Source organism: Lissotriton helveticus, chromosome 1_1 (assembly GCF_964261635.1).
Source record: "Lissotriton helveticus chromosome 1_1, aLisHel1.1, whole genome shotgun sequence".
Taxonomy (NCBI): Eukaryota; Metazoa; Chordata; class Amphibia; order Caudata; family Salamandridae; genus Lissotriton; species Lissotriton helveticus.
Window position 1 is genome coordinate 901830081 of NC_136057.1, and position 15926 is coordinate 901846006.

General features: G+C 44.3%; 1 protein-coding gene across 1 annotated transcript in view; it reads left to right on the top strand.

The window, feature by feature from the left end:
• Positions 1-15926, top strand: part of LOC144771275 (uncharacterized protein C3orf20 homolog) — a 315600-nt gene that overhangs the window by 164951 nt on the left and 134723 nt on the right. Inside the window, exon 5 of the mRNA XM_078655868.1 lies at positions 8205-8442. Coding sequence (XP_078511994.1) covers positions 8205-8442 — 238 coding nt within the window. The remainder of the gene's footprint in view (positions 1-8204; positions 8443-15926) is intronic.

Here is a 15926-nt window from a genome sequence, read left to right on the forward strand (position 1 = left end):
CAGGGCAGAAGACCAAGCAGCAGCCATGCCCCAAGTGAAGTGAATTACAATAGGATACAGTGGCTAGGATCACAAGAAAATGAGCATGCTTTGTAACATAGGGAAGACTCTTCGTAATCCTGCTCAGACTAAGAAAGGAGGTAGAAGAACCTTGAGAAGTTTGGGGAATCAGCGTTGGTCCTTATAAAAAAGGAGACCTGGATTCTGGACCAGCGATATTGGCTGTAGGGTCATAAGCAGAATGGCCATTATACAATATGGAAGAATCCCCTCCAACACAAGTACCTCTGTGTTATACGAATTGAAGTTCACGGTTGTTTTTTACTCACCAAGTTAAAGAAGAAGGGCAGTCTTTAAAGTGTTACTGAGCTATTGCATGCTTCTGTTCAGCTGTAGTTACAAAACACATAAATTGAACAATCCGGTACAAATTAAGAATTGTTTGTGTGCTTGTCAATGGGGTGAGTTTTAGGACCTTTCTGGCACTTGCATTGTCCACCTCAGAGAGGCGTGCAGGATTAGGGTATACCTGGATATTTATGTCCATGCAGGGGAGCACCACAGCAAAGACAAGGTTAGTCCACTGGTACGCCAACAAAAAAATGAAGATTTCATGCTGACGATGGTAGAGCATGTTGATAATCACATCTTCTACCTGTTGGCCATCTAGTTATGATGTAGTAATGTGGAGTTAGTAAGAACATTATATTAATGTAATGCATAGGAATTAATCCCATCTCTACATGAGGTGACCTAGACAAGAATGACCCTAGGTTATTGGGAAACTCAAAGAACAGAAGGAAACATCACTGCAGGGGGAATATAGTAAAGTAGGAGTGTAGAATTTGAGGTATCATTGAGTAGTCAAGGTGCAGAGCCTAGCAACCCTTCTCGAGTAAGAGAGGGTGGCTCAAGAAACCAGGTTATATAAAGCCCACTAACCATCTGGTGTGTTAAATACATTATAAAAGAGTATTAACCCTTATCATACTGACTCCTGTCATCTTGAGCCTATACATGGAGCTGCTGAGTGACATGAACCTTGACAGGTTTGAACTCCAACTTTCATCGAATGCCATGTCACTTAAATCCACCCTGGACACCAACCTCACTTTTAAGAAACAAATTGCTAAAAAAAAGTCTGGTACCATCTCCCTCTTCTAATGAAAGTCAAATCTTTTCTTTAAGAAAGCGACTTCAGAACTGATGTTCAAGTCCTTGTCTTGCATCTGGATGGTGGAAATTCCCTGCCCTCTGGCCTCCCATACTCCACACTGGCGCTCTTTAGGTTCATCCAACATGCTACAGCCCGTCTCATATATGGCCTGTGAAAATTTGATTACATCACCCCCATCCTAATCAAGCTCCATCGCCTCTACTTGCCAACCTGCGCCATTTTCAAAGCAAGCTGCATAATTTACAGAGCTATTGCAACCAGCACCCGCTCACCATCTATGGTGGATCTCGGCACACCCGCAACTAGGATACCATCAGACTGCAGACTAAGAATTGTAAAAAAGAAAAATAATGAGGCAGCAGGTCTTTTCCATCTATGCACCCAGGATCTGGGACAACACCCAGATATCCACCAGGGCTTCCCCACTGCTGTTTGAATTTAGGGACGAGTTGAAGACTCACCTCTATATAGAGCACTATGTCACGGTGTATTAACCATCCACAAGCCAGCTGCCTCACCTCTTACTTGTTAATGTTATGATTGTTTTTGACCAGGTACCACACTTTGCTGCCTTTTGGCTAGGTTTGCGCTAGAGAAATACTATATACATGCATACATACATATATTCATGTGACACTGGTCACACATTCATTCAATCTTGATAATCTTAATGCTCACCTGCCAACTTTTAATAAACAATAATTGCACAAATTCTTACTACAATCAGCACTTTTGATCTGTGTTTGTTTCATTTAAGTACATGTTATAATAGATACTGCTGGTTCCTCACCTTAGAATATCCCCCAGGTGCCATACTGGATCTGGAGATTTGTTTCATAACCGGGCTCTCGTGCTCAGCTAGATGACGTTGTGTGGCTTTGTGTTCACTCCACAGTACCCTGGAAGTACAGAACCTAGCCGCTTATATGCGCTACCCCTGCACACTGCTAATTACTTTCTTCCCACGCCTTCCGACTCAGATGCGGAGCTCAGCTTCCAATTTTAGAAGCCCAGCAACATCTGAGCTCCTACATCATTTAATGAAGCCCTCATTGATCCTCTGATGATTACTTGGTCAAAACCATGCTCTTGCCTACCAATGAACAAGCAGGTTGCCAGACATCATAAACTGGGGATCACTGACAGAATATTGACAGTCAGAATATCGAAGTACAGAAATATCGACACAAGAATATTGATGTCCAGATTAGCGAAGTCCTATCTACATTATGGTAAGTACAAAAATATCGAATTAAAAATACAGATGTCAAAAATATCGGTGTTAAAAAGATCTTTTTTTATGTAAAGAAAATAATGTAAAATAAAGTAAATAATACATATAATTAAAAGAAACATAGTTAAAAATATTTTACAATGTTTAGAAATTATAACTAATACATATAATGTAAAAATAAATTAAACATATACATATAAATATAATATATACTTAATAATATTCATAAATAAATATTTTGATAACTTATACATTGTTTAAACATTTAAACATTTTATTAATTATAAATATATACACATACAACAATAATGTAAATAAAAATATAAAAATTATATACAACACATTTAAAAAATACAATATGTTTTATCTTTTTAAAAAAAATTGTGCACTACCTAAACAAAAACAGAAGAGAAACTATTGGATAGCAGAGGGAATAAAATTACTATTCCCACTCCAGAGTGTGTAACAGTAGGGAAAGTGTTGGATAGCGAAGGGGTAAAAATTACTATTCCCACTCCAGTGAGTGCAACAGTAGGGGAAGTGTTGGGTACAGTAGGGGTTACAATTACTATTCCCACTCCAGAGAGTGCAACAGTAGGGAAAGTGTTGGATAGCGTATGGGTTAAAATTACTATTCCCACTCCAAAGAGTGCAACAGTAGGGAAAGTGTTGGATAGCATGGGGTAAAAATTACTATTCCCACTCCAGTGAGTGCAACAGTAGGGAAAGTGTTGGATAGCGTAGGGGTAAAAATTACTATTCCAACTCCAGAGAGTAAAACAGTAGGGAAAGTGTTGGATAGCGAAGGGGTTAAAATGACTATTCCCACTCCAGAGAGTGCAACAGTAGGGAAAATGTTGGATAGCGAAAGGGTTAATATTACTATTCCCACTCCAGAGACTTCAACTGTAGGGAAAGTGTTGGATAGCAATTTTTTTCATGAAATAACCAATTAATTATCTAACAATAAATTAATTATGAATACCAATAAATTAAAATTAATATTTACTTTTATAAAATTAAATTACTTCCCACCCTATTCCCTTGTAAACCCACAAACCGCTCCACTTTTTTAACACAATTAATATAATGATCAATTAATCAATAAATCAATTATTAAACATGTATTACCAATTAATAATTAATTAGCACTAAATTATCAATTATCAATACCAATAAATAAAAATTACTAATTACTTTATTATAATTAATTTACTTCCCACCCTATTCCCCTATAAACCTACTACCCGCTCCCCTAAAAAATTAACACAATTAATAATTATCACATAATTAATACAATGTATTACCAATTAATAATTAACAATACATTAATTACCAATACTAAAAAATAAAAATTAATAATTACTTTATTAAAATTAAATTACTTCCCACCCTATTCCCCTATAAACCCACAACCCGCCACGGTACTAAAACGCAAAATTGACTTTCTAAAAAATTTCTAACTTCTAAAAATGTAATACATATATTTAAAATAAAATACAAAACATAACAAAACAAAACATATGAAACATATACATATAAAATACATACTAAAATACATAACACTAACATAAACATTGATATTATTAAAAAGGATATTTTGGCAAACTATATTACTGATTCCGATATTAACAACAACAATATTTCTTACCTTCAGGTCGATATTCTGGTCACTGATATTCTTGATGTCGATTTTCTGTCCCTTCGATATTCACAACTCGATATTTCTGTACTTCGATATTAAAAAGGCGATATTATGTCTGTACACCCATTGACTGGTGCCTGGTGACCTTAATTGTTCTAGCCATGAACTCCACTCCAAAGAGTCATATTGTGAAGTCTTTTACAAGTTAAAGGGAATCCAAATGAATTTCCAATGACTCCTCAGGATAGAGAATCCAAGAGGATTGATGCTTTGGCAAACACATGCTTTCTGCCTACAGTTTGGCACTGTGATCCGTGAACGGAGTGTTCCTGCTGGTCCACTATACGCATGCCCTTTGGAACATGGCCAGCAAGGTTTTGCCAGAGGTACAGGAAAATCATAGAGCCTCTTTGTCCCAGATGATACAGCATGGGCAGGATGCAAAAAAGTATGTTTCCCACTCAGTCTGGATACCACGGCTGCCTGGCCTGAGCAGTCCGAGCTAGTGTTGGCCTTCGTAGATACCTCTGGTTGAGGTTCATTGGATTCTCTGGTGATGTACAGGCCTCCCTATTGGATATGCCCTTTGATAGGCCACACCTCTTCAGAGAGAAGGCGGATTCCACTTTGCCACTTCAGCCTCACCAGTGCTCCTCGGGTGTTCACGAAAGTGATGGTGGGGGTTGCTGCCTAACTTTAGAGGTCAGGAGTACTTGTATTGCCTGGCTGCTGGAGGCAGACACACTGCATTCAGTTGTGGACATCAATCAATCAGGGACGTTTAAAGCATGTTACTCACCTGTGAGGGTCTCAATACCCTGGGGGGCGGAGCAGCTCCGGTTAGTTGAAGAGCCAGGTCTTGAGGGTCTTCCTGAAGATGTGCTGGGTGGGAACACATCTGATGTTGATCTGCAGTCTTGAGCACAATGTAGGAGAAGGCTCTTTCCCCTGTTCTTGCTCTGCGGATGCGTGGGGATTCGGCAAGGTCGGCGGATCAGAGGTTCCTATTCGGTACGTGGATGGAGATTCTGTCGTTGAGATGTTGAGGTCCGGTGTTGTGGAGGCATTTGTAGGCGCGGGTGAGTATCTTGAAAGTTACTCTTTTCTCGATGGGGAGCCAGTGGAGGTTACGCCGGTGCTGGGTGTTGTGTTTGTGTTGAGGGATGCTGAGGAAAAATCTGACTGCGGTGTTCTGTATGAAGTTTGTGGAGCAGAGTCTTGTTGATGCTGGCGTAGAGGGCTTTTCCGTAGTCCAGTCTGCACCCTCAGACGATGGCTGAACTCTTGACAGTGTTAGGGTTCAGTATAAACAATCCTAAGTCTCCCCTCATTCTTTCACAGAGGCTTCCATTCATAGGGGCAGTCCTGGATAAGATGGAGTTCAGGATGTTTCATCCACAGAAGCACTCAGGCTATGATCTTGATGTTTCAGGCTTAGTCCTGGAGAACAGTGAGAGTGATTTTGAGGCTTCTTGGCCTCATGTATCATCTTCATTATCTATCCTAGGTTGTACATACATGCTCTGTAATGGAACTTGAAGTTCCAGTGGGCTCAGCATCAAGGCAGCCTTTGTGATACCAACAAGAACTCAGAGCGGACAGCTCAAGAACTGCAGTGGCGACGATCGAGTGCAAGCCTCCTTCCTTCCCCATTCAGAGCTGATGGTGGTGATGAACATTTCACTGCTGCGCTGGGAAGGTCATCTAGGAGAGGTAGAAATAAGAGGACTCGTGTCTCCTTCAGAGAACCTGCTCCACGTCAGTGTGCTGTAGCTGCCGGCCATTCATCTCGCTCTGATGGCCTTCCTGCCATCCATCAAGGGGAGGCTGGTGAAGGTTCTCATAGACAACACTAACGCCATGTGGTACTGCAACAAGTGGGGGTTGAGTGTGGTCCTAGGTCTTATGCCACGGGGCTTCGCATCTCTGGAGGTGGTTAAAAGTGCCAGGGCATGTTCTTGATCGCAAATCATCTGGCCGGGATCCTGAATGCCATAGCTGGCAAACTGAGCCGACATTATCTGGCAGATCACAAGTTATTCTGGTTCACTGTTGAGAACACACAATATGAACAATTCTACCCTTTGTAGTTTCCGCAAGACAACTTGTTAGATGATGAATTGCAGTTGGAATAGACCAAGGCTCTCCTTTACACCTTCCCACCTCTACCTCTCCTGCCCAGAGTGCTAAAGAACGTCAACCATGTTATGTTATGTTAAAAAATGTATAGAGCGCACGTACACCGATTGGTTTCTTGGCACTGTTCCTAGGAGTAGCCTGAGCCCTGGTACTTATTCATAAGCCTGAGTAAACAGCCATGTCTTGAGAAGTCTCCTAAATCTTGCGAGATCTGTGCAGGAACTGATGTCAAGTGGAAGGGTATTCCAAAATCTAGGCGCCAGCAATGCGGACCTGCATCCACCTAGTCGCTTCAATCTGTAGGGGGGTATGACCAAAAAGTGCAAATGGGCTGACCCCAGATTGCGGGTGGGTGTATGTCTTTGAGTAAGACTAGAGATACATTTTGGACTGGTGCCATGCAAGGATTTGAAGATGAGGCAGCCGATCTTGAAGGCACAGCGTTGTTGTATAGGAAGCCAGTGCATCTCCCTCAAAACAGGGGAGAGACATGTTGCCATCTTGGCTGCTGGAAAATCAGCCTAGCAGCCTGATTCTGCACAAGTTGCAGCCTTTTGGCTAGAAATAATGGAAGGCCAAAGTACAGAGAGTTGGCATAGTCTATGTGTGATATCACCATTGTTAGAACAACCTGCACAAGTGCTTCCCTAGTGAGGAGTCTACTGACTTTCCTTATCTGTCTTAGCTGGAAAAAAGAAGTAGAGATTGCTGACCCGATCTGAGTTTTCATAGTGAGGTCACCATTAGTTGTGACCCCGAGACTCTTAGCAGAGGGGGATGGGTCATCCTAGTGGCCTTGTATGGGGTCAGGAGAGTGTAGTACCTGGAGTTCCTGGGATGAGCATCTGTCCTTCAATCAGGCTGCCACTTTGTGAAGACCTCCTGTCTCAACAACAGAGCTGGGTCCTCCAGCCAAATCTACACCTGACACTGAGAAGTGGCGATTGACTGCTTTTGATTTGTTGCTTGAAGTGGTGAACGTCTTCTAACCCCTTTCGGCGGATGTCTCCCCAAAATCCATTGATGTCGGCCACTGGGACACGTACGTAACATGGTGTGTTGCTCAGAACACTGACCCATTACAGGCAAAGCTTTCATATGTCCTTTTGTTTGTTTTGTCTTTATCCCATAAAAGAAACTGACCTCACCGCAAAGGGGTGGAGCTCATATGTGGCTTCTCTCCATCTTTTGGGGCACTGTGAAGCCAACACAGAGCCGTACGGCACCACCTACTGGTGCGCAAGAGAACTGATATGAAAAATGGTCCTGAGGCAGTCTGGAGACTGGGGATTATTCTGAGGCGAGGAATCTGCAGTTAGGTGGAGTATCCACAGTGGTGTAGCTAGGCACTTCACCGCCCGTGGAGGTCCCTGCCACGCTGAAGAGCGGGGGGGCTGGCGAGATTTCCTGTATTTGGTGGCAAACTCATGTGGGAGCGGCGGGAGCCGCTGCCCCCAAAACTTGTGCTGCCCAGAGCGGACCACAACCCCCGGCCCCCCTTGCTACGCCACTGAGTATACATCTGAAAGAGTATCAACAAAGGTAAGTAACGTATTCGTATTGCATAGTCTACTGAATCAAGAGTATTCCAGCACTTAAAATTGCCAGAAAAGCAGTATCAGAGACTCTATAGGAAACAATGCTGGGGTCAGAATAAATTGAGGTAGCTGGGGTTTCATGAATGGGCAGGGATTGTGCCCCAATGGGAAACCACTATAATGACATCCATTTGCATTCCAACTGTCATTGCTTTTCCTTATTGAAAATGGCAAACAGCAGCTGCAACACAATGTAATGGGAGGAAATATAAAAGGCAAGTAATTTATGTTTTCTCTTTCATGAAGCATTGGTAAAAGACCCTTCCTACTGGTCAAAGCCTGTTAATGTATTAATCAGATAGCTAAAGATTTTCCACACAGGCACTTCATCCTTTCTGTCTGGTTTCATCACCGTTCCCACAAAACACTTGACAATATTTGTTTTGGTAATGCTGGCTTTTGAATTTTTAGGAATCGACTCACCACACCTTCATGGGTTGTCCAGCGGGCCACTCAAAACTCAAAGAAGCCGCAAAGTTCAGTCCGCAGCACCTCCTGCTGCCAACACGGCCACTCAAGAATCGCAGAAGGTGAAGGAGAAAGTGGAAGGTGTGGATCAATGGATTGAAGCGTATACTCTGCATGGCCGCTTCCCATCGGCTCCTGCTCGCAATTTTCAGTGGGATATGCTGAAGAGCTCATCGCCAAGGTAAATGATCCCAAGTGCTTCATTTGAGCTCCGGTGCTCAAAGCTTGGCTCTGGAGGTGCTAGTAAAAAACGTCCACCAAATACCAATGCTGCATAGTGTTGAATTCAGATCCACTTCCAAACGCTTCTGACCCATTACTGCACGTTTGCAGGTTCCTCCTTTCTCCCTTTATGCCAGACTTGCTGTCTTTCTCTTCCTCCTTTTTTCCGTTTGTGTGTTTTCTCTCTCTTGCTCGTGGTCAATATCTGATGAGGAAAAATAAATGCCCGGCCCCAAAAACGAGTGCCGGTGGACCCCACTGGCAACCACCGGCTCAAATTGTGCACTGTAGTCAACCCCCATATTAACACATGATGAGGGCAGTGGTGTTGCAAGGATGCCAAGGGGCCCAGTGCAAGCAAAGGAAATTGAGTTGTTTAGGTAATAAAATACAGCATTGATCAGGGGTCAGTGGGCCCCTCAGTCCTCCAGGCCGTAGTGCCAGAGCACCTGCTGCACCACTGGTTGAGGGATGGTCCATCCTAGCAGAGTAAAGGGAACAACTGAGGGGAAACACAGTGTGTGTGCCACATATGAGAAAGAAACACTTTTGGAAAAGCTGGCAGAAAGTATACTTCACCACTGCTGCTGCTAATATCATTTCTAACTAATATTCCATGTATATATTAAATGTCTCACAGATGGAACAGTGTGTTTTTTACTCGAGGCAACACCATGGATCGTTAATGATTAAGGGCCATATGTATCAACACATTTCCCCATAGACACAGAATGGGCAAAACCCGTTGATACCACTGGCCCTAAGTGATTAAAGAAGCGGGTGAAGTGGGCGGGATCTGAGGGGTATGACGTGCACATACTTTTTTAATTTAAGAAAAACAGTGCCCCCTACCTTTTGTGAAATAACCACCATCCTGAGATGGTTAATTCCGCGAGCTAAATGCTACAGCTGAAGTGTAAAGCAGAGATTCTCCTGCGCTGTGAAACCGAGGGAGGTGCAAACAGCTAATCAAGCCGTATTCACTGTAAGAAATGTAAATGTGCGCAACTGGTCAATCTGCAAATGTAAAGGCTTCTTGTTAGCCGGTATTGTCTTTAATTGATGGACTCCCTTCAAGTTTCCTGATGACACACATTTATTCTTTTTGGGAGGGATTATAGCATAGAACTACCAGCAAAGCTGAGAAGTGTGTGCTTTTAACAGACAGTTATACAAAAAAGCAATTACACTATTTACATTCTGCAAAATAATCTATATTTTGAAATGTTTTTTTTATCTTAAACCTTTTTGTGTATTTTGAAATGTCCTACCCTATTCTGTGTGTAATGCTTTTTTAAAATAATGACTTAAATGTTCATAGTGCTTTCTGGTACAGACTGGCCGCAAGTCATTATTGCCCACTGCATCAACCTGGATTCAGTTCTTGGGCTTTCTGGTTACAGACACAGATCTCTGTAGTGCATTAACTAATAGTGGTTTCATAATGCGCCATAGTACATTTACCACTGATAAACTTAATTTCCACGTAATCTTCATTTAAACTGTGTGTTATTTTATATGTAGTTACCTGAAGGTGAAAGACCGAAAAAAGTTACAGAATATTTTTTTTGCCATGCCTTTAACCCAGCCCCAATGCTCACTCACCCCGCCCCTACTGTGCACAGCGTCACAGTTCCCATTATTTTTTAATGCATTTTGACCCCTGTGCAGCACTAAACATTCACATGTCACTATACTCCACTGCTCCAACCAGAATATAATTCTGCGGCACTCTGGTGCAGTGCATTAACTGAAAGAGGTTTCATAATGCACACTAGTGTGCATTTCCCACAGATTACGTAACTTGCATGTAATTTTCATCTAAGCTGTGTGTTAATTTCTATGTAGTTACCTGAAGGTGAAAGATGGAAAAAGTTACAAATATATATATATATATTTCTTACAATGCAACCACGCTCACTCATTCGGCCATCCTTGCGCACAGCATCACAGTTCTGATACTTTTTTTAACCGCTTCGATGCGGATGACAAAGCCAGCTCGTCATGGGCGTTACCTGCGCTACGCGGATGACGAGCTGGCTTTGTCACAAACCGCGCATTTTTCAAATTCCAGCGCACAGCGGGAAAACGCAGTAGCGCTGTAGCGGTTAATGCACTCTGACTGCTGGATTTAACATGCTGAAAACACATTCACTGTAATGCACTGTAAAGCAGTTTCTGAGAATCCAAGCTAGGATTTATACATTGCCCTGAAAGAATGGTAACTTTAAGCATCAGCGAACATCGGCGGACGGCACGGATTGGAGGTAGGGGAGGGCGGTTGAGGACACGGGGGAAACAGGTATAAAAAAATAAAATACAAAATAAAAACATACCTTCTCGCCGCCTCACTCCTCCGTAGCCCTCCCTTGCTCAGCCTCAATAGAATCACACACAGGCTCCCTTCTCAGCCAATCAGAATTCTGCCTTAGCAGTGGAGTGATTGGTCTAAGCACCGTGTTCATTGCGCATTTGGGAGTGTACTACCATTCCTTCCCTGCCCCACCCCCTCACACAAAGCTGCGGAAGTAGGAGAAAATAAAATGATAATAACATGAGTTATTATAATTTTATTTTCCCTTTGTTTCACTTCAAAAAAGCAGTGAGGCGACGCTCCTCCGCCTCAGCTGAGGAGCCACCACTGTACAGCGAAGCTCGAATATCCTGCAGGTGCCTGCTACAGTTTCCAGTACTTTCACACTAACTGGTTTTCGATTTCTTGAATTTGCATGTTGTAGAGTGCCAGGCGGCCTCCACGATGATGCTGTGAGAACGAAACAGGAGAGTGTTCTGCATTGTGTAGCAGAAGAGCAGAGCCCATGAGATAATGTACAAACCTCCCAGTCCCCCTGCAGCCTCTTTTAGAAGTATTTCCCAAATATGTCACTGATCCATATGCCAACAATCGTTGAACTTTTTCCAGAAAAGCGGCGAAATTTCAACATACCCAATAGAACTCTTTATCTGCTGTAAATCTTTGTAGATACTTTTCATCTTATGCAGCACTGTTAAAAAAAATGTGCACAAACTTTGAAACAAATGCACACACCTGTTTAAAATAAGTGCACATATTTTCCCCTGGGACGACTATCTTCGCAAAGAATACGTGATGACGTAAGCCTTCTCTGTTCTCTGCTGTCTTAGGTGGAGTTAACTTAGTTTTTAATAAATACGGCAATTTTGTAATTTAATAAATATGGCAATTTTGTAAACTAGTGATTTTATAAGCTAGTTTTAGGGTTAGCGAAACATTAATACTTTTTTAATCAGTGACTGCAAAGTGGCCTACAGAATGTAAAACAGAATATTTTGTTTATGGTGTTATTTATAAATCACTTGTGCAAATTATGCAGCATGTGCACATTTTACGCTGTGCACAAGCATTAGGTATTGAACTTCATGCACAAACTTTGAGTGAGAAACTTGGACCTGTTGTAGTTGGTGTTGAAGTAGGTGGATCCCTTGTTCAGTATGGAAGATTCCTGTTTCTGCACCAACCCTGCCCTCCCTTCTTTGGTGTAAGCTCAGACCTGGCACAGACGAAGGCACTGTGATACCAATGTAAATAAGGGTGGCTGGTGACATTTGAAAGTGGTGAGGTGTAAAATGATTAGCATACTGCGCCGTAGCGAGCGAGCGCAGCGAGCCAGCCCGAACAACCTAAGGGAAATTCGGGGGGGTTCCTCCCCCTGAGAACATTTTGAAAAAAGAGAGGAAAAATGGTGCATTCTCAAACATATTTGAGAAAGCAGGAAGGTTAATAAAGCAATTGTGAAAGTGAAGATATTACATTAATAAAGAGATGTCATATACCATAGGTAGCTGCTTATTCAGTATAACCACGGAGCTTCATAACAGACTTCGAGATACAATGCATTTCTGAGTACCACACTCACAGATGTTTTTTATTTAACATACAGCTGCAAACAGGAAAAAGTCTGGGGACCCGTAGTAGCCCCTGGGCGGTTTGTGTATTGGGATCGGCACGGGCCTTTCAGCCTTGGCCCGTGCATGAGCCGCGCCCTGAAAATACTTTGCCTCTATTCGTACAAAACCCATCATATGACAATGTTATACTCTCTTTAAAATCAATAAATAGTATTTCTTTCACATGCAGAAGAGTTCACCCCAATACATCAGACTGTTTTTGTACAGAACATTCCATGAACTCGTGTATTGGAAGCCATTCTCATATGTGATGGCATAGGAAAAGGACCTGTAGAGCCACACCCTTTGTCATGCAGATAATACTGATTGTGTTAATTCCCACCTGACCCACACACATTCATTGCCATCCTTTGCCAGCATGCACAGCGAGGCCAAGAGTCACAATGTAGAACCATTCTTCGCTTAAACAGCTTTTATTTACGCGTCTTTGTAAATATGACCTAATGGGGTAGGTGGGGAGGTTCTCGATGTATAAGAATGCAAAAGGGCATTTTTGGTTAAAGGGGGAGCACTCTCTACGGTGCGCGCCCTCTGCTCTCCACATTTTGTAACACGTAAAGTTGAGAGAATTGTAATGGCACTTCCAGGCGTCTCTGGCTTGCTGAGACGCTCTGGGGGGCACTGTGCAAGCAAGGGTACTAGCCGCCTCGAACTGTCAAGACGTTTCACCTAAGCAAGCAGCACCTTGCTTTTCTGCCACCATAACTTGTTACCACTGTGTTCGCTGTGAAGCACTTTGTTTTTACCATTCCCTCCTCCCCTACCTCTCACACACTCCCCATTCCCAATGGAAATAAATATATGGAAGAAAAAATGGACGCTCGCCTTTTATCTATTCTGCAAATTGATTGTCCCAAAGCGTCTGTGGTGAGGTAACAGGTCTTAGCCATGCGCAGCGGGCCCCCACTTTCATGGCGAACTGTACGGCAGCACATTTCATATATGGTGGTGTCTTGGGTGGTCTATCCGCTTCACAAACTTTAACATTAAATGGTAATTACAACAACTGGTACACCTGTTACCTTAACTTTGCAGTACACTATTATAGAGAGACACGACACCGGCCCGAGGTCTGTCTATGTGGTGCGAGTGAGTGCGACTCGTGACTCTGTGGCGTGGTGACGTGCCGGAGCCGGACGCTATGACGACAGTGTAGGAAATGGCCAATCACTACTGCCTGGCTTCACATAAGCCACAGTGATTGGCCAAAGTGCGACAGTGCCACCACCCACGCGCGTCAAGCATATGCCATTGCTTGCTCAGCCTCAGGCTGCGCGGTCTCTCAGCCAATCCTGGCATTTTTATTGCAGCACCACTGCACCAGGATTGGCTAAGGGGCATGGTTACTCCTCGCCCCATTAGGCCTCGGGTCCCTAACCAGTCGCTATGGGAAGGGAAGGTATTACTGTGCGGCGTGTGCGCATTTTCGGGCTGGTCATAAAAATGACCAGCCCAAATACGGACATGCGCACTGCTGCTGCACTGTCTGCTGCGCTGCCGCGTTCACTCAAGCTGCCGCAGCCCCGCCCACCACCCCTTCAGCCAGCGCCGTCCGATTGAGCCGGGCTTGTCCCGGGCGGTAGCAGCTGCGGCAAGATTACTTTGTTAATGTGTATGTTTGTTAACTTAATACTGAATGAAATTTTAGTGGGATGTCCATGTATCCATTCTTAGTGGGGCAACGCCCCATCGCCCAAATGGACGCACTGCCACTGATGTAAATACCAGGTATAGTACTTCATATGAAAAGCGTGAACCTAGTGTGTATGATCTTGGTTCTATCCTTCACTTAGGATGTGATGGGCCCTAACACAACCAACAAAAGTGGGCTCCAACCCAAGATGGGTACTGGGCAGTAAAATACAGAATTAGTTGGAGTGTAGAGGATCCCTCATATGCATGGATCTAGGTGCCAAAGCACCGTCTGCACAATTGAAAGCTACACCCCTAGCTTGAGGGTGTAGGAGAGAAGGGTCTGCAATCCTATGATCACCCAGATTTTTGCTTTTTGCTTCACTGGTTTACGACTTTCCCTGGCTGTGGGCCTGCTAATCAGACCCACAGCCTAGCTGTTTTCTCTAAATCCAAATTGTACCCAGGTACTGAATTGGCACTGGGCCCTCTCAAGTCCCTGTACCCAGGGCTGAGGTGCACCCAGAAGTCTCCCAGGGGCTGCAGCATGTATTGTGCCACCCCTGGGCTGACTAACTAAATCAGACACAACTGGCTGCTTGACAGCTGGGGCAGAGTGGTGTACTCACCCTCTGCTGTAGATATAGTATTCCTATATCTAAACCTAAATGGACACACAGATCTCCTATCAGTCACTCCTATGGCAGGCCTTAACAATCCTGAAGGCAGAGTGCTTGGAATCGTGTGAGATGGTGCTCTGGCATGAGCTGAGCCTGTCTGCGGCTTTCGGGATCTATCCCTTAGCCGTTTCCATGATATCGCATACCATATACTCTTAAGTGCATTATAATCCTCGCGGTTATATGCCAACTCTGGTATCGCTTTATCAAAACATGTTGAGTAAGGTGTCATACGAATTGGAATACTAACCCCTCGCCAATTCTGGCGACGGGGTTAGCATTCCCCCCTTCTAGAGGGACACGACATGTATGTAACCTGTAACCCCGGTTAAAGTCAGACAGAGCCTTAGCTCCACAAAATGGATGCTGCCACCGAGACACAAGTCTGCCCTCCTGCTGCTGGGAGTCCTCCCAGCCCAGGAGGCAAGGACAAAGGGTTTCCTGCCAGGGGCGGTGCCAGCACCGTCCCAGACAGGATTTTGTGTATTCTAGGTAGGCAGGGCTTTAGAGGAAGGTGACTGCAAGTGGCACCCCGGTGCTCACTGTGCATAGGCCGGCTGGAACCAGTTCCAGGGGCACTCCAGCCCCTGGCCTGGGGAAAGCCCGCCAAAGGAGAGGGGTATAACCACCCCCCTCCTAGTCCCACCCATAGGGCAGGACTTAGTCGCGTGCCAGCCCCTTTTTGCAGGATAAAGGTAGGACCTGGCCCCCTTCCAAATCAGATCATCTTTGAATCCTGAAACTACTTTCTTCAAGAAGGAACTCAAGACTCTTCTCAAGATTTCTCCCTTGTGACTAAGGAGTAGTCACCCTGCAGCAGCAGGCACCAACCAAGCATCGCGGTTTGTTGCCAGTCTCTCCTTCGGATCAAGACTGCTCCAGCACGACGAGAACCGGCTTCCCTGGCACCTCTGACCTCAACCTACATCATCAGCCCAGCTGTGATCCGTGGGTGTGACGAGACCTCGAGGGACCGGCCATATTCAGAACTGCTCGACGCTTGTCCAGCACGACCACCGAGTGACCCTCGACCGAGTGCTTTGGGGTAAGAGAAGCCCCGACCCTGAGCAGCTCCAGCACCGAAGTTCAGCCCCCCTGCATCCACGAGATCTGCGTGGGGCCCTTCTGCTCTTTGCTGCTAACCGCGTTGTCCAGGTCGCTTGCCCGTTGGCTAGTGGCCCTC